Source organism: Myxine glutinosa, chromosome 8 (assembly GCF_964187855.1).
Source record: "Myxine glutinosa chromosome 8, kmMyxGlut1.1, whole genome shotgun sequence".
NCBI lineage: Eukaryota > Metazoa > Chordata > Myxini > Myxiniformes > Myxinidae > Myxine > Myxine glutinosa.
In genome coordinates, this window is record NC_136268.1 from 151289611 (window position 1) to 151310985 (window position 21375).

At 36.8% G+C, this 21375-nt stretch overlaps 1 protein-coding gene across 1 annotated transcript in view; it reads right to left on the minus strand.

The window, feature by feature from the left end:
• LOC137433026 (paxillin) overlaps positions 1 to 21375 on the minus strand; it is a 71036-nt gene that overhangs the window by 36288 nt on the left and 13373 nt on the right. The window contains exon 4 of the mRNA XM_078783852.1: positions 17315 to 17421. Within this exon, the coding sequence (XP_078639978.1) occupies positions 17315 to 17421 (107 nt within the window). The remainder of the gene's footprint in view (positions 1 to 17314; positions 17422 to 21375) is intronic.

The following is a 21375-nucleotide window of genomic DNA, read 5'->3' on the forward strand; positions in this document are numbered from 1 at the left end:
ATTGACTATCATATTAGATATTATACTGGAAGCAAATTGACTATCATATTAGATATTATACAATAAGCAAATTGACTATCATATTAGATATTATACTGTAAGCAAATGGACTATCATATTAGATATTATACTGTAAGCAAATTGACTATCATATTAGATATTATACTGGAAAGCAAATTGACTATCATATTAGATATTATACAATAAGCAAATTGACTATCATATTAGATATTATACTGTAAGCAAATTGACTATCATATTAGATATTATACTGAAAGGAAATAGACTATCATATTAGATATTATACTGTTAGCAAATTGACTATCATATAGATATTATACTGTAAGCAAATAGACTATCATATTAGATATTATACTGTTAGCAAATTGACTATCATATAGATATTATACTGTAAGCAAATGGACTATCATATTAGATATTATACTGTTAGCAAATTGACTATCATATTAGATATTATACTGTAAGCAAATAGACTATCATATTAGATATTATACTGTAAGCAAATAGACTATCATATTAGATATTATACTGTAAGCAAATAGACTATCATATTAGATATTATACTGTAAGCAAATAGACTATCATATTAGATATTATACTGTAAGCAAATAGACTATCATATTAGATATTATACTGTAAGCAAATAGACTATCATATTAGATATTATACTGTAAGCAAATAGATATTATACAATAAGCAAATTGACTATCATATTAGATATTATACTGTAAGCAAATGGACTATCATATTAGATATTATACTGAAAGGAAATTGACTATCATATTAGATATTATACTGTAAGCAAATAGACTATTATATTAGATATTATACTGAAAGCAAATTGACTATCATATTAGATATTATACTGTAAGCAAATGGACTATCATATTAGATATTATACTGCAAGCAAATGGACTATCATATTAGATATTATACTGGAAGCAAATAGACTATTATATTAGATATTATACTGTAAGCAAATGGACTATCATATTAGATATTATACTGTAAGCAAATGGACTATCATATTAGATATTATACTGTAAGCAAATGGACTATCATATTAGATATTATACTGTCAGCAAATGGACTATCATATTAGATATTAGACTGTTAGCAAATTGACTGTCATATTAGATATTATACTGTAAGCAAATTGACTATCATATTAGATATTATACTGTAAGCAAATAGACTATCATATTAGATATTATACTGTAAGCAAATAGACTATCATATTAGATATTATACTGTAAGCAAATTGACTATCATATTAGATATTATACTGTAAGCAAATGGACTATCATATTAGATATTATACTGTAAGCAAATGGACTATCATATTAGATATTATACTGTAAGGAAATTGACTATCATATTAGATATTATACTGAAAGGAAATTGACTATCATATTAGATATTATACTGCAAGCAAATGGACTATCATATTAGATATTATACTGTAAGCAAATGGACTATCATATTAGATATTATACTGAAAGGAAATTGACTATCATATTAGATATTATACTGTTAGCAAATTGACTATCATATAGATATTATACTGTAAGCAAATAGACTATCATATTAGATATTATACTGTAAGCAAATAGACTATCATATTAGATATTATACTGTAAGCAAATAGACTATCATATTAGATATTATACTGTAAGCAAATAGACTATCATATTAGATATTATACTGTAAGCAAATAGACTATCATATTAGATATTATACTGTAAGCAAATTGACTATCATATTAGATATTATACTGGAAAGCAAATTGACTATCATATTAGATATTATACAATAAGCAAATTGACTATCATATTAGATATTATACTGTAAGCAAATTGACTATCATATTAGATATTATACTGAAAGGAAATAGACTATCATATTAGATATTATACTGTTAGCAAATTGACTATCATATAGATATTATACTGTAAGCAAATAGACTATCATATTAGATATTATACTGTTAGCAAATTGACTATCATATAGATATTATACTGTAAGCAAATGGACTATCATATTAGATATTATACTGTTAGCAAATTGACTATCATATTAGATATTATACTGTAAGCAAATAGACTATCATATTAGATATTATACTGTAAGCAAATAGACTATCATATTAGATATTATACTGTAAGCAAATAGACTATCATATTAGATATTATACTGTAAGCAAATAGACTATCATATTAGATATTATACTGTAAGCAAATAGACTATCATATTAGATATTATACTGTAAGCAAATAGATATTATACAATAAGCAAATTGACTATCATATTAGATATTATACTGTAAGCAAATGGACTATCATATTAGATATTATACTGAAAGGAAATTGACTATCATATTAGATATTATACTGTAAGCAAATAGACTATTATATTAGATATTATACTGAAAGCAAATTGACTATCATATTAGATATTATACTGTAAGCAAATGGACTATCATATTAGATATTATACTGCAAGCAAATGGACTATCATATTAGATATTATACTGGAAGCAAATAGACTATTATATTAGATATTATACTGTAAGCAAATGGACTATCATATTAGATATTATACTGTAAGCAAATGGACTATCATATTAGATATTATACTGTAAGCAAATGGACTATCATATTAGATATTATACTGTCAGCAAATGGACTATCATATTAGATATTAGACTGTTAGCAAATTGACTGTCATATTAGATATTATACTGTAAGCAAATTGACTATCATATTAGATATTATACTGTAAGCAAATAGACTATCATATTAGATATTATACTGTAAGCAAATAGACTATCATATTAGATATTATACTGTAAGCAAATTGACTATCATATTAGATATTATACTGTAAGCAAATGGACTATCATATTAGATATTATACTGTAAGCAAATGGACTATCATATTAGATATTATACTGTAAGGAAATTGACTATCATATTAGATATTATACTGAAAGGAAATTGACTATCATATTAGATATTATACTGCAAGCAAATGGACTATCATATTAGATATTATACTGTAAGCAAATGGACTATCATATTAGATATTATACTGAAAGGAAATTGACTATCATATTAGATATTATACTGTTAGCAAATTGACTATCATATAGATATTATACTGTAAGCAAATAGACTATCATATTAGATATTATACTGTAAGCAAATAGACTATCATATTAGATATTATACTGTAAGCAAATAGACTATCATATTAGATATTATACTGTAAGCAAATAGACTATCATATTAGATATTATACTGTAAGCAAATAGACTATCATATTAGATATTATACTGTAAGCAAATAGATATTATACAATAAGCAAATTGACTATCATATTAGATATTATACTGTAAGCAAATGGACTATCATATTAGATATTATACTGAAAGGAAATTGACTATCATATTAGATATTATACTGTAAGCAAATAGACTATTATATTAGATATTATACTGAAAGCAAATTGACTATCATATTAGATATTATACTGTAAGCAAATGGACTATCATATTAGATATTATACTGCAAGCAAATGGACTATCATATTAGATATTATACTGGAAGCAAATAGACTATTATATTAGATATTATACTGTAAGCAAATGGACTATCATATTAGATATTATACTGTAAGCAAATGGACTATCATATTAGATATTATACTGTAAGCAAATGGACTATCATATTAGATATTATACTGTCAGCAAATGGACTATCATATTAGATATTAGACTGTTAGCAAATTGACTGTCATATTAGATATTATACTGTAAGCAAATTGACTATCATATTAGATATTATACTGTAAGCAAATAGACTATCATATTAGATATTATACTGTAAGCAAATAGACTATCATATTAGATATTATACTGTAAGCAAATTGACTATCATATTAGATATTATACTGTAAGCAAATGGACTATCATATTAGATATTATACTGTAAGCAAATGGACTATCATATTAGATATTATACTGTAAGGAAATTGACTATCATATTAGATATTATACTGAAAGGAAATTGACTATCATATTAGATATTATACTGCAAGCAAATGGACTATCATATTAGATATTATACTGTAAGCAAATGGACTATCATATTAGATATTATACTGAAAGGAAATTGACTATCATATTAGATATTATACTGTTAGCAAATTGACTATCATATAGATATTATACTGTAAGCAAATAGACTATCATATTAGATATTATACTGTAAGCAAATTGACTATCATATTAGATATTATACTGTAAGCAAATGGACTATCATATTAGATATTATACTGTAAGCAAATAGATATTAGACTGTAAGCAAATTGACTATCATATTAGATATTATACTGTCAGCAAATGGACCATCATATTAGATATTATACTGTAAGTAAATGGACTATCATATTAGATATTATACTGTAAGCAAATTGACTATCATATTAGATATTATACTGTAAGCAAATGGACTATCATATTAGATATTATACTGTAAGCAAATGGACTATCATATTAGATATTATACTGTAAGCAAATTGACTATCATATTAGATATTATACTGTAAGCAAATGGACTATCATATTAGATATTATACTGTAAGCAAATTGACTATCATATTAGATATTATACTGAAAGCAAATTGACTATCATATTAGATATTATACTGTAAGCAAATTGACTATCATATTAGATATTATACTGAAAGCAAATTGACTATCATATTAGATATTATACTGTAAGCAAATAGATATTAGACTGTAAGCAAATGGACTGTCATATTAGATAGTATACTGTAAGAAAATGGACTATCATATTATATATTATACTGTAAGCAAATAGATATTAGACTGTAAGCAAATGGACTATCATATTAGATATTATACTGTAAGCAAATGGACTATCATATTAGATATTATACTGTAAGCAAATAGATATTAGACTGTAAGCAAATTGACTATCATATTAGATATTATACTGTCAGCAAATGGACTGTCATATTAGATATTATACTGTAAGTAAATAGATATTAGACTGTAAGCAAATGGACTGTCATATTAGATATTATACTGTAAGTAAATAGATATTAGACTGTAAGCAAATGGACTATCATATTAGATATTATACTGTAAGTAAATAGATATTATACTGTAAGCAAATGGACCATCATATTAGATATTATACTGTCAGCAAATTGACTATGATATTAGATATCATACTGTAATCAAATGGACTATCATATTAGATATTATACTGTAAGCAAATGGACTATCATATTAGATATTATACTGTAAGCAAATAGATATTAGACTGTAAGCAAATTGACTATCATATTGGATATTATACTGTCAGCAAATTGACTATCATATTAGATATTATACTGAAAGCAAATTGACTATCATATTAGATATTATACAATAAGCAAATTGACTATGATATTAGATATCATACTGTAATCAAATGGACTATCATATTAGATATTATACTGTAAGCAAATAGATATTAGACTGTAAGCAAATTGACTATCATATTAGATATTATACTGTCAGCAAATGGACCATCATATTAGATATTATACTGTAAGTAAATAGATATTAGACTGTAAGCAAATGGACTGTCATATTAGATAGTATACTGTAAGAAAATGGACTATCATATTATATATTATACTGTAAGCAAATAGATATTAGACTGTAAGCAAATGGACTATCATATTAGATATTATACTGTAAACAAATGGACTATCATATTAGATATTATACTGTAAGCAAATAGATATTAGACTGTAAGCAAATTGACTATCATATTAGATATTATACTGTCAGCAAATGGACCATCATATTAGATATTATACTGTTAGCAAATTGACTATCATATTAGATATTATACTGTAAGCAAATAGATATTAGACTGTAAGCAAATTGACTATCATATTAGATATTATACTGTAAGCAAATGGACTATCATATTAGATATTATACTGTAAGTAAATAGATATTAGACTGTAAGCAAATGGACTGTCATATTAGATATTATACTGTAAGTAAATAGATATTAGACTGTAAGCAAATGGACTGTCATATTAGATATTATACTGTAAGTAAATAGATATTAGACTGTAAGCAAATGGACTGTCATATTAGATATTATACTGTAAGTAAATAGATATTAGACTGTAAGCAAATGGACTGTCATATTAGATATTATACTGTAAGTAAATGGACTGTCATATTAGATATTATACTGTAAGTAAATAGATATTATACTGTAAGTAAATGGACTGTCATATTAGATATTATACTGTAAGTAAATGGACTGTCATATTAGATATTATACTGTAAGTAAATGGACTGTCATATTAGATATTATACTGTAAGTAAATGGACTGTCATATTAGATATTATACTGTAAGTAAATGGACTGTCATATTAGATATTATACTGTAAGTAAATGGACTGTCATATTAGATATTACACTGTAAGTAAATAGATATTATACTGTAAGTAAATGGACTGTCATATTAGATATTATACTGAAAGTAAATAGATATTATACTGTAAGCAAATGGACTGTCATATTAGATATTATACTGTAAGTAAATAGATATTGGACTGTAAGCAAATGGACTGTCATATTAGATATTATACTGTAAGTAAATAGATATTAGACTGTAAGCAAATGGACTGTCATATTAGATATTATACTGTAAGTAAATAGATATTAGACTGTAAGCAAATGGACTATCATATTAGATATTATACTGTAAGTAAATAGATATTATACTGTAAGCAAATGGACCATCATATTAGATATTATACTGTAAGTAAATAGATATTAGACTGTAAGCAAATGGACTGTCATATTAGATAGTATACTGTAAGAAAATGGACTATCATATTATATTATCTTATATTATAATAGCCGTAGATGATTCTGTCTGTCTGTCTGTCTGTCTATCTGTTGGGTGTCTGTCCGGGGTGTGGCTTACTCGGTTTGCAGAGTAGCTCCACCCATAGCTCCACCCATTCTGGGAGTGGCTATAAACAAATATCCACCATTTTATTAACTCGCATAGCTTTGAGTCCTGTTTTGTAGGCCCGTGGTGTCTTGCTCTCCCCCAGTTTTATTTCAAATCAAATTCGATAAATCATTTCATTTTTCACAGTCGCTAACATAGTTTTAGACTCGGTTGAAAAAAAACGGGAAGAAAATCCAATGAAAGTTGCCGTTTATAGAACGAAATGAATTCTCAAAGGCCTGTAACTTCAAGGCCATTGAGTCTCTCTCACGCCTTTATCTCCAATCTAACTCACCATATGATTTCATTTTTATCGATGGTTTTACTTTTAGACTCGGTGTCAGCAATAATTGAGAACAATCCACACACGCGGGAAAATGCAGAGATATATTTTTTAAAATCGCGTCATGGTGTATCATACACCGCCCAACATGACACCGCCGGCAATGTGTCGATATATATTAAAAATTCGCTTTTGCTTTTCCGTTATGATATATTACTATTTCGTTTGATGATAGTCGTCACAAAAACGTCAACAATGATGCCGACATATATTTCTTCGTTTTTATTTCATTCAACATATTAGCCGGAAGTAAAATATGTTTCAGGAAATTACCGAGAGATATTTCTTCGTTTTTTTTATTAGTTATGTGCGCATACACTTTAAATAGGTTTATTTGAAATCTTTAATTTTCCACAAACATTCCACACACGCGGGAAAATGCAGAGATATATTTTTTAAAATCGCGTCATGGTGTATCATACACCGCCCAACATGACACCGACGGCAATGTGTCGATATCTATTTTAAATTCGATATATCATTTCATTTTTCACAGTCGCTAACATAGTTTTAGACTCGGTTGAAAAAAAACGAGAAGAAAATCCGATGAAAGTTGCCGTTTATAGAACGAAATGAATTCTCAAATGCCTGTAACTTCAAGGCCATTGAGTCTCTCTCACGCCTTTATCTCCAATCTAACTCACCATATGATTTCATTTTTATCGATGGTTTTAGAGTCGGTGTCAGCAATAATTGAGAACATTCCACACACGCGGGAAAATGCAGATATATTTTTTAAAATCGCGTCATGGTGTATCATACACCGCCTAACATGACACCGACGGCAACGTGTCGATACATATTAAAAATTCGATATATCATTTCATTTTTCACAGTCGCTAACATAGTTTTCGACTCGGTTTAACGGGAAGGAAATCCTAAACAAGAATGTATCAATTGAATGCAGGTTTATTAGCAACAACGATGAACAATCAATCTGCAAGACAAAGAAAGCGATGGTAGATATTAGAATAAGATAATAGATACAGAATATGCAAATAACAATGCGCAGTATTACACAAGATGAGAACGCAATAGAGAACAGCACCATACAAGAGTTGTCTATCTCCCTTTCCCAAAAACGTTCAATTGTGACACAGAATAGAACGAAACTGGAGACCGAGAAAAAGGATCACATGAGTTTATAATTGATATTCTTCTGAATTGAATCGGGCTGGTGGTTTGATAATTCGCTTCGGGCGGCCCGTCACCACCCGATCAATCGTCGGAGTCCTCTGAGGGCAGTTCGTAATTTCCTGGTCCATTGTGGGAGTCTCCGGTGGGTGGTTCACTATCGCCCTGTCCGACGCCGGAGTCCCCTCCAGCTGGTCCATCATCACCCGAACCGTCAAGGGGGCAGAAATAGGCAGTGACCGTGGAGGTGTGGCGGTGGTCTGCACATGTGGTTGGTTAGCGACTCTCGCGGGTGGTGTCATCGCGGTGGTGGAGCGGAGTGTCTGTGATGGTAAGCCCGGCGCAATGACATGTTGGGGTTCACCCTTCTGGGGAGTGGTAACAGGATTGAGACAGACTCTTGGAGCGGCGATGGGTTGGGTACCAGACATTAAGTATTTCGGTACGATTGGCATAACACTTGGCATAACGGTTGGCAGCATGCCACTTTTGCCAGTCGTAGTGGGAGTTGTCATGCTGAAAGGCGTAAAACGTCGCAGGAACTTACGATTCCGGAGAGTGATTCTTCCGGAGCCATCCACCTTGACAACGTATTGATCGAATTGTTTTACCTCAATCACGGTTCCGGTCCGGTCCCATTTTCGTGGTTCCAGGCCGGTCTGGTTCTGGATCCGGACATGGTCCCCGACGGCCAGTGGAGGTAGTTTTGTCGTGTGTTCAGAGAGTCTTTCGATCTCCCTGGCATGCCGAATGCGCAAAGCTTCCTCACGATTGTTGCGTGTTTCCCGCCAGGTGTCCGATGGCAAGTATCTGCCTGGGATGATGGGTATGAAGTCCTTGACTGGCCTCTTGAAGATGATCATGGCTGGAGACAACCTAGTGTCCTGATCCGGTGCATTCCGGTACTGGAGTATTGCACGTTGGAACCGATCAGTGTCTAGTTCACCATTGGAACCAGTGTTATCGGTGATCATTCTTTTCGATGTTTTGACTGCGATCTCGGCACGACAGTTGCTGTGTGGGAAGGCAGTGGATGACAACCGATGGTTAACGCCCCACCGACGCAAGAAGTCTTGGGTGTCATGTGCCGTGAATTCTGGCCCACAGTCAGATGCCAATTCGTCGGGGATACCATAAGTGGCGAAGTTTGACCGCAGACATTTCACTAGGCCTTGTGCCCCGCCAGTTGTTAGCTGAATGATTGGCCAATTAGAGTAACGATCAACGGTGACCAAATAACTCCGACCCTTGTGATGAAAGTAATCTGAACAAACGTACTGGAAAGGGTAGGCAGGTTCAGCTGAGGCTGTAGGTGGAGCGCTTGGTTGTGATGGGGCCATCCGATTGCAGTGTGAGCAGCGATTGCGCATCTCATGAATCTGGGGAGTGATTCCAGGCCAAAAGATCGAGCTGCTGGCCCGGGTGGTCATAGCCGTGACTCCTTGGTGAGCAGCATGAAGATTCTCGAGGACAAGCTTCCGTAGCTTCGGTGGGATGATAATCCTCCCCTTGTAGACCACTATGCCATCAATAGTGTAGAGGTGTTCACGGAAGGGAAAGTATTCCAAAATGGACACAGGGAAATCGTCCCGACTGGCAGGTAGACCCTGCTCAATAGAATTGAGTAACTGCAGCATCTGAGTGTCACTTGCTGTTTCGTCCCGAACATCGTCCCAAGTGACGGACCGCACAGAATCGAGTGTCTTGATGGCTGCCATAGAAATAGCCATTTCCATGCCAGTGTCGTCATCTGTGGTCCACAGCCCAGTCAAGGTGTGCTGTCTTAGTGTAGTCGATGTGGCCACATCCATAATGGAGGAAATGTCATCCACCAGTGGCAGTCGTTCCGATGGTCTGGCACCCGACGGATGTCGTGAAATCGCATCTGGTACGCAGTGTCGTTTTCCCGGGATGTGGATAATTCGGAAACGATATGCTAGGGTCCTTTCTTTCAAGTTGGCAAGCCGCGTGTTATGGATGTCCTCTAATCGTCTGTCACCAAGAAGCTTGATTAAGGGCTTGTGATCGACGGCAATAATCAGGTTCTTGCATCCCAACACAAAATACTTTACTTTTTCCAGGCTGTCCGCCACTGCTAGAGCTTCACCCTCTATCGGAGCATAGCGCGACTCCGCTGCATGGGTGAAGCGGCCTCCAGCAAGGGTGATTTTCCAGCCATCGGGGCAGCACTGTGGGGTTTCACCAGGGCATCTGCAGTGTTTTTGGAGGAGCCAGAAGCCAATCCCATCCTTCGACCAGTCAGTTGCGAGACATGTTGTCCGTTCCTTGTCAAAGATCCGTACCCCATTTGCGACTTCAGATATGATGAGTCGTTTTGATTCTTCGAATAGGGATTGTAGTGTTGCATCCCAGTAGAAGGGGGTGCATGGTTTTAGGAGGTCCCGAAAAGGTCGCATCCTCTCGGTCATGCTGAAGCAGTATGTTACCTGATTGACTAGCCCAAACCAGGAGCGAATGTCAGTAATTGTTTTTGGTGTGGGGAAGTCCTGTATCGCTTGGAGATACCTTTGGCATGGTCGTACACTGTCCATGGTGATCTCGAATCCAGCGAATTCGACCGTGTCCTGACCAAAATGGAATTTCGTCGGATTTTGCGTAATCCCATTACGGCCGCACAGGTCGAGCCAGTTGCATGTCTGAAAAAAGCTCTCTTCCAATGTGTCGCTCCACATGATGGTATCATCAATACATTTGGACTTGTTTTTGAAGTCCGATACAATTTCGTCAAATCGTCTGGAGTATCCATCACCTGAAGCGATGTAACCTTGGGGAGTGGTGCAGTAACGGTATCGGCCCCATGGTGTGATGAACGTTGTCAGATGGCGGTCACATTCTCTGATTGGAACGCTGTGATAGCCATTCCAGGCGTCTGTTACCGTCTTTTTGGTGTTATGTGGCACCGCCATTGCTTGATGGAAGGGTGACTGGGTGTGGTGGGTCTCACGTGTGCAGTGCGCATTCAGTGGTTGCAGATCAACTGTCCTCCGTGGGGTCCCATCCTTCTTTGGACAGACGACCATTCTGCTGCACCATGTCACTGGTTCACCAATTGGCACCGGTTCCAGAACCCCTAACCTGATGTCGCGATCGATACCAGCCTTGACTTCTGCCTGCCAGTGTAAGGGGACAGGCACTGGGGTGTGCACCGCTTTTGGTGTTGCCTCGGGGTCAACCATCAGTGTGAGAGGTGGACCTTCCATGTGGGGTAGTGGCTGGTGTTCGCAGACATTGAATGTGCTGCTTTTGTAGTACTCCAGTAGCCATTTCTCCAGCCTCTCTCGGTTCTCGTCAGTGGCCGGAAATGGGATAGATGTAGGCAGTGTAGGGGGAAGCGATCTTTCCGGGCAGTTACAATTTGCATCGATAACTGCTGCCACTGCAGCACCAACTGTGTTGGATTCGCCAATGGTTGGGAAGCTACTAGACACGAGGCCTAGATCGACGCATGCTTCACGACTGAGATACATGTTCCGTGTGTCAGGTGAGATGTAGCAGATTTGTCGGGTTTCAATAATGTCGCCATTGGCTGTGCGACCAGACAGGTGTAGGAGCATGGCGCCGATAATCCGGACCCTTCCACTGTTAACAGCATTCATCTTCAGGTTGACAGGTAACAGGTCTTCATTACGCAGCCCGAGTTTGTGGAAAATATTAAGTCCTGTGAGGCAGCTTTGACAGCCAGTGTCGGCCATGGCCTGGAGCCTGGCCGATTTTGGTCGGGATGACAGTGGCTGGCCGAAATGGTCATAAGATTCCTTATCGATCCGTGCTATGAGTTTTATGTACGGCTGTGGTTGAGACTTCTTCTTGGTCCAGCCAGAGAGGTGGTCAAATATATGGTGGTCGAGGTGTATTGGAGTTGACAAGGTGGCCATGGCCCTTTTAATTTGCGGCTTCCAAATGGCCGTTTCTCGTTCCGTGACAGAGCAGAGGAGATCGTGGACCTGGCTGCTTTCTTCCACATCATGAGCATCCATTGATTTGTCCGTAGGTTTGTTGTCCGCCTTTTTCGTGCCTCCCCGGCAGACATGTGCAAAATGGCCGCGAGTGGCGCATTTACTGCATGTTTTCCCGTAGGCATTGCAGAATTGACGCCTTTGGTCGATGTTCGGCTGTTTGCCATGACCAGTTTTGCCGCAATAACTACAAATGGCCGCCTGCTTGTCGGTAGTGATCAGGGCTCTTTTGTTCTTCCAGTTTTTGTATTGGCTTGCGCCATGAGCGCCTTCACTATCGAGCAAGGCATTCTGGGAACGTTTCCCTGCTTCCTTGGCCTCGACGAAAATGAGAACTTCCTCCAAGCTCATGTTCTGATTTTGATCGCCGAGAATGTCCTGTTGTATATCTTGATCGGCGAGTCCCCGACATAGGACATCGCGAACCATGTCCTTGGTGTAGTTGACATCAGTAGGGGGATTGCATGAGCATACAACAGAAAACTTGCAGATCTCAGCTTGACCAGCCAGACGGGCTGCGTAGGTACGAATTGGTTCTTCTCGGTCCTGTCGCATGTTGTGGAGGTTTACGCGGGACACCATGGTATTCTCCTCTCGGACAGCAAGGGACCGAATGGCTTGTAGTATAGCTGCCTCGTCCTTGATTTCAATGCGTGGGTTGCTGCGGTGGAGGTCACGTCGTAGGTTATCATCACAACATTCAAGGAGTTGAACGCGAACATCATTGCCGATTATCTGGGTCGCTGCCTTGTAACCATCCCATCTTCTGGTGAAATATTGCCAATCTTCGCTGGTACCGCCGGTTTGGATACGAGGACGGCTGACTTTGTCCGGTTTGGCTGGTGCAATGGACGTGTGAGTCATGGCGTGGATGGAGAGCTGGATAGCAGCAACGGCATTGTCAGTGCTGTCAGTAACGTAGACACAGCTAGGGAAGGGGCAGACTGCAACAGGCATCTTCAGATGAGTTGATTGTTCATAAACAAGAATGTATCAATTGAATGCAGGTTTATTAGCAACAACGATGAACAATCAATCTACAAGACAAAGAAAGCGATGGTAGATATTAGAATAAGATAATAGATACAGAATATGCAAATAACAATGCGCAGTATTACACAAGATGAGAACGCAATAGAGAACAGCACCATACAAGAGTTGTCTCCGCCGGCCGGCAGGGGGACGGCTCCGTGCCTGGTGACACGGTGCCCCAGAAAATCGATTACGGCGACGCCGAACCGGCACTTTGCGGGGTTCACAATCAGGCCATGCTGGCCCAGGCGTTCGAAGAGCGTGCGGAGGTGGCGTAGGTGTATTTATTTGAAATAGGTTTATTTGAAATCTTTAATTTTCCACAAACATTCCACACACGCGGGAAAATGCAGAGATATATTTTTTAAAATCGCGTCATGGTGTATCATACACCGCCCAACATGACACCGACGGCAATGTGTCGATATCTATTTTAAATTCGATATATCATTTCATTTTTCACAGTCGCTAACATAGTTTTAGACTCGGTTGAAAAAAAACGAGAAGAAAATCCGATGAAAGTTGCCGTTTATAGAACGAAATGAATTCTCAAATGCCTGTAACTTCAAGGCCATTGAGTCTCTCTCACGCCTTTATCTCCAATCTAACTCACCATATGATTTCATTTTTATCGATGGTTTTAGAGTCGGTGTCAGCAATAATTGAGAACATTCCACACACGCGGGAAAATGCAGATATATTTTTTAAAATCGCGTCATGGTGTATCATACACCGCCTAACATGACACCGACGGCAACGTGTCGATACATATTAAAAATTCGATATATCATTTCATTTTTCACAGTCGCTAACATAGTTTTCGACTCGGTTGAAAAAAAACGGGAAGGAAATCCAATGAAAGTTGCCGTTTATAGAACGAAATGAATTCTCAAACGCCTGTAACTTCAACTTCAAGGCCATTGAGTCTCTCTCACGCCTTTATCTCCAATCTAACTCACCATATGATTTCATTTTTATCGATGGTTTTGGACTCGGTGTCAGCAATAATTGAGAACATTCCACACACGCGGGAAAATGCAGAGATATATTTTTAAAAATCGCGTCATGGTGTATCATACACCGCCCAACATGACACCGACGGCAACGTGTCGATATATATTAAAAATTCGCTTTTGCTTTTCCGTTAAGATATATTACTTTTTCGTTTGATGACAGTCGTCACAAAAACGTCAACAATGATGCCGACATATATTTCTTCGTTTTTATTTAATTCAACATTATTAGCCGGAAGTAAAATATGTTTCAGGAAATTACCGAGAGATATTTCTTCGTTTTTTAAAATTAGTTATGTGCGAATACACTTTAAATAGGTTTATTTGAAATCTTTAATTTTCCACAATATAATTTACTTGCCATTTATCATTTGATGATTACGAGACAAATTCCTCTTGAGGATCGTGGCAATTCATGCGCTGCGTGGAAACTTCTATTTCCAAAATGAATGAGACGATCGATGAAGAACGCAGACTTGAACAGGATGCAGCAAGAAAACGAATGAGACGGGCGAACGAGTCCATCGACGAACGTCAATGCAAACTTGCGGGGTCACCCGTGGGAATCCCACGGGTGACCCCGCTAGTATATTATACTGTAAGCAATTAGATATTAGACTGTAAGCAAATGGACTATCATATTAGATATTATACTGTAAGCAAATGGACTATCATATTAGATATTATACTGAAAGCAAATTGACTATCATATTAGATATTATACAATAAGCAAATTGACTATGATATTAGATATCATACTGTAAGCAAATGGACTATCATATTAGATATTATACTGTAAGCAAATAGATATTAGCCTGTAAGCAAATTGACTATCATATTAGATATTATACTGTCAGCAAATGGACCATCATATTAGATATTATACTGTAAGTAAATAGATATTAGACTGTAAGCAAATGGACTGTCATATTAGATAGTATACTGTAAGAAAATGGACTATCATATTATATATTATACTGTAAGCAAATAGATATTAGACGGTAAGCAAATGGACTATCATATTAGATATTATTCTGTAAGCAAATGGACTATCATATTAGATATTATACTGTAAGCAAATAGATATTAGACTGTAAGCAAATTGATTATCATATTAGATATTATACTGTCAGCAAATGGACCATCATATTAGATATTATACTGTTAGCAAATTGACTATCATATTAGATATTATACTGTAAGCAAATAGATATTAGACTGTAAGCAAATTGACTATCATATTAGATATTATACTGTAAGCAAATGGACTATCATATTAGATATTATACTGTAAGCAAATAGATATTAGACTGTAAGCAAATTGACTATCATATTAGATATTATACTGTCAGCAAATGGACTATCATATTAGATATTATACTGTAAGCAAATAGATATTAGACTGTAAGCAAATTGACTATCATATTAGATATTATACTGTTAGCAAATTGACTATCATATTAGATATTATACTGTAAGCAAATAGATATTAGACTGTAAGCAAATTGACTATCATATTAGATATTATACTGTAAGCAAATGGACTATCATATTAGATATTATACTGTAAGCAAATAGATATTAGACTGTAAGCAAATTGACTATCATATTAGATATTATACTGTCAGCAAATGGACCATCATATTAGATATTATACTGTTAGCAAATTGACTATCATATTAGATATTATACTGTAAGCAAATAGATATTAGACTGTAAGCAAATTGACTATCATATTAGATATTATACTGTCAGCAAATGGACCATCATATTAGATATTATACTGTAAGCAAATAGATATTAGACTGTAAGCAAATTGACTATCATATTAGATATTATACTGTAAGCAAATGGACTATCATATTAGATATTATACTGTAAGCAAATAGATATTATACTGTTAGCAAATTGACTATCATATTAGATATTATACTGTTAGCAAATTGACTATCATATTAGATATTATACTGTAAGCAAATAGATATTAGACTGTAAGCAAATTGACTATCATATTAGATATTATACTGTCAGCAAATGGACCATCATATTACATATTATACAATAAGCAAATTGACTATGATATTAGATATCATACTGTAATCAAATGGACTATCATATTAGATATTATAGAATAAGCAAATTGACTATCATATTAGATATCATACTGTAATCAAATGGACTATCATATTAGATATTATACTGTAAGCAAATGGACTATCATATTATATATTATACTGTAAGCAAATAGATATTAGACTGTAAGCAAATGGACTATCATATTAGATATTATACTGTAAGCAAATGGACTATCATATTAGATATTATACTGTAAGCAAATAGATATTAGACTGTAAGCAAATTGACTATCATATTAGATATTATACTGTCAGCAAATGGACCATCATATTAGATATTATACTGTTAGCAAATTGACTATCATATTAGATATTAGACTGTAAGCAAATTGACTATCATATTAGATATTATGCTGTAAGCAAATGGACCATCATATTAGATATTATACTGTAAGTAAATAGATATTAGACTGTAAGCAAATGGACTGTCATATTAGATAGTATACTGTAAGAAAATGGACTATCATATTATATATTATACTGTAAGCAAATAGATATTAGACTGTAAGCAAATGGACTATCATATTAGATATTATACTGTCAGCAAATGGACTATCATATTAGATATTATACTGTAAGCAAATATAATGATATTCACACCTGACTTTTGTAGTTGCTCAATGTTCATTCTCCCAGAATCCTCCAATTTATTTGCCCACACTTCTCCTGGCATCGTGTCAGGAACCTGGACTGATTGCGATGGGAATCTGACCAAGCAACGCAAGAATGAAAGTTACAATTAAAAAGTGACATTAAATGTAACGTTGTAAAAAAACATTGATAGTTTCACTTGGATTCTTCCAAACTGGGTATGTGAAGGAAAAAACGATGCAGGTAGTGGACATGGTTTTCCAGGTGACCTTGAGGAAGTGCAATCCCATCTCTGGGTTCCTCCAGGTGTTCCTCGGAGATTATTCCAAATACTTAATCTTAACTAAACAAACCTAAAAACAGCTTTAGAATGTGAATTTAAATATTGTACACACATTTCTGTCAATCTACTCTGAGACGGAATTTGGGCTGAAATAGACACGACCTCTACAAATGTATGTTTTTACTTCATTGTTGCTATGCTTCCTTCCCTTTCTTCCCGGTACCCGTCCTCATTCTCCTGCTCTTCCTGTTTGTTCATCCCCTTGTTTGGTACCTCCCTCAGCAGCACATCTATGGCCCTGAGGGATTAGTGCACACTTGCATATGCAATCCAATATGTGTATGAATTAATCAAACCCCATTGTTGCATCCACGCATTATTCCAATGGCTAAGGGTGGAGTGCTGCTGCAGCGCAGGGGAGCGCCGCTCCGGCACCTCCAAATGCCGATGTCATTCATGGCCGAATTTGCTCAGGAATGGTTTACTTTTTAACATCAAGTATTCGCTGATGACTTTGTTTGAACAGCACTGGGAAGGCCCCACACAGTTATCATCTCTGATCACACCCTCATTCCCTCACTCATTCTTCCTCCTTCCTTCCTCCATCGTCCTTCGCTCCCTCCCAAGTGATGGATGCTGATAAATGTGTGAGCATTTTGTTTGTGTCCCTTCACCACCCTTCCTACTCTGAGTTTCCATTTTATTTGCCAAGATCAGCTTGACCAGAAGTCTCTCCGGCTACATCCGGATACAGAGGCATTCATGCATCAATTTTAATCAACGAAGTTGAGGATTTGTGGACTAGTTTGGTACGCTCTTCCACGAGCATTTCCAGCATTTCTACACCAAAAAAACAATATTATCCTGGGATGTTACAAGGTTGTGTCAGAGAGTAAGGACTTTGTAATGGAAACAGCGGAAGTAGAATTACCGGTATATTCAATGTGTTTGCATAACTTTTCAACATATCACCAGCTGTAGACATGTACTTCGTCCATTTTCCAGGAAGGGCTTGTGTGGATGTGGCAAGGATTGCCACTGCCATTGTAATGAGCCTTGCTCTGCATTTTCGACATATTATTGAATGGAAAAATATCAAAAGGAAGCTGAAATCTCTCTGGAATTGTTATCCAGGTGTGGGTAAAAATACAAATAAAATAAATGTTAGAAAATAAGTGGAAACATCCCAAGGTACAACATCCAAACAACTTTTTTCTGCCAGCAGCCCTCTTCTGGTGAAACTGCCAAAATCAAGACTCTCTGCTCACCTTCACTCCTTCATTCCTCTTTTCTCCCACCTCTGGAACAAACTCCCTCACTCTCTTCAATCCCACTCCTCCCTCCAGGTCTTTAAAACGACTGTTCACCACCATCTCTTATCTTCCCCCATCCAAGACCTTGATCTTTTCTACCCCCGTTATTTCACACCAGATCCACTTTTTTGAAATACCGACTCTTTCCTGGAAGTCCTAGCTGTGTCCATGTTGTTTTTGTACCTCTCCCACCCCCCACCCCCTTCCCACGCCTCCTCTCCCCAAGTCCTCTCCCTCCCACAGATCTCCCGATGTCCCTGCTCTCAAATGTTGCACTTGTGTGCTTCCCCCTCTCTCCTCATCTTGTCTTCCGCTCCCCTTATTATATGTTTTATGTGTCAGTTTGTCTTTTTGTGATTAATGTTAGCTCTTAGACGAGCCTCAATCTTGTATACAAAATAATAATAATAATAATAATAATAATAATAACAACAAGTTAGACCAGATTGTGAAGTGGACATTTGTCAGCATCTCCTTGTAAAATGGAAGTTCACCATGTTTTAGGAGATAAAATGTCCAGTACAGATACATTTTCTCTGAAACAGACATGATACAGGTATCGGAGCCTGCACATTGTTTGTGTCCGAGATATCGATGTGAAATCAAAGGTTCTCTAAAAGGTGCGGAGGCCTGCAATCAATAGGATTTATATTGTAACATTGCAATACCAGTTCGCAACATTGAAAAGATTCTACGATCACAGTCCCATGTATCTAGTGTCATCAAGTTTTTCACATTTTTTGTTTTTTCTCCCATTCCACTTGTTCCGCAGGTGATGAACTGTGAGGTGAATATTTAACTCACAATAAATGTGCAAATAGCGTTGCAAGATGGACTAAAAGACCAATCTCACCACATCCAACTTGATGTTAGGTGTGTGGGATTCAAACACAGCTGACTCCAAATTGGTAATGTGAGCATGTAGCTCGCCCATTCATCAAAAGGAGAATCTTGATTTCAATTCAATTTACAAAGTTGGTATTTATGGGGTTCAGGTAGAATCTTTGTCACCAAGAGTGGAGCATTTTGATGTTAACGTTAGTTAAAACAATTGGCACAGAAAATTTGGAACTTAGTCACGACGATGAAAATGATGAACAAAACAGCATTAGTTCTCTTTCAGAGTCTTTGGACTATTTCAGGGTCTTTAAGGGTCAGAAACCTTTAAACCTCAAGATGCAGACTGAAACGTGGCTTGCAGAAACCTCGGGATGCAGACTGAAACTTGACTTGCAGAAACCTCGGGATGCAGACTGAAACTTGACTTGCAGAAACCTCAGGATGCAGACTGAAACTTGGCTTGCAGAAACCTCAGGATGCAGACTGAAACTTGACTTGCAGAAACCTCAGGATGCAGACTGAAACTTGGCTTGCAGAAACCTCGGGATGCAGACTGAAACTTGACTTGCAGAAACCTCAGGATGCAGACTGAAACTTGGCTTGCAGAAACCTCAGGATGCAGACTGAAACTTGGCTTGCAGAAACCTCGGGATGCAGACTGAAACTTGGCTTGCAGAAACCTCGGGATGCAGACTGAAACTTGGCTGGCAGAAACCTCGGGATGCAGACTGAAACTTGGCTTGCAGAAACCTCGGGATGCAGACTGAAACTTGGCTTGCAGAACCCTCAGGATGCAGACTGAAACTTGACTTGCAGAAACCTCAGGATGCAGACTGAAACTTGGCTTGCAGAAACCTCGGGATGCAGACTGAAACTTGGCTGGCAGAAACCTCGGGATGCAGACTGAAACTTGGCTTGCAGAAACCTCGGGATGCAGACTGAAACTTGGCTTGCAGAACCCTCAGGATGCAGACTGAAACTTGGCTTGCAGAAACCTCAGGATGCAGACTGAAACTTGACTTGCAGAAACCTCAGGATGCAGACTGAAACTTGGCTTGCAGAAACCTCAGGATGCAGACTGAAACTTGGCTTGCAGAAACCTCGGGATGCAGACTGAAACTTGGCTTGCAGAAACCTCGGGATGCAGACTGAAACTTGGCTGGCAGAAACCTCGGGATGCAGACTGAAACTTGGCTTGCAGAAACCTCGGGATGCAGACTGAAACTTGGCTTGCAGAACCCTCAGGATGCAGACTGAAACTTGGCTTGCAGAAACCTCAGGATGCAGACTGAAACTTGGCTTGCAGAAACCTCGGGATGCAGACTGAAACTTGGCTTGCAGAAACCTCGGGATGCAGGCTGAAACTTGGCTTGCAGAAACCTCAGGATGCAGACTGAAACTTGGCTTGCAGAAACCTCAAGATGCAGACTGAAACTTGACTTGCAGAAACCTCAGGATGCAGACTGAAACTTGGCTTGCAGAAACCTCGGGATGCAGACTGAAACTTGGCTTGCAGAAACCTCAGGATGCAGACTGAAACTTGGCTTGCAGAAACCTCAGGGTGCAGACTGAAGCTTGGCTTGCAGAAACCTCAGGATGCAGACTGAAACTTGGCTTGCAGAAACCTCAGGATG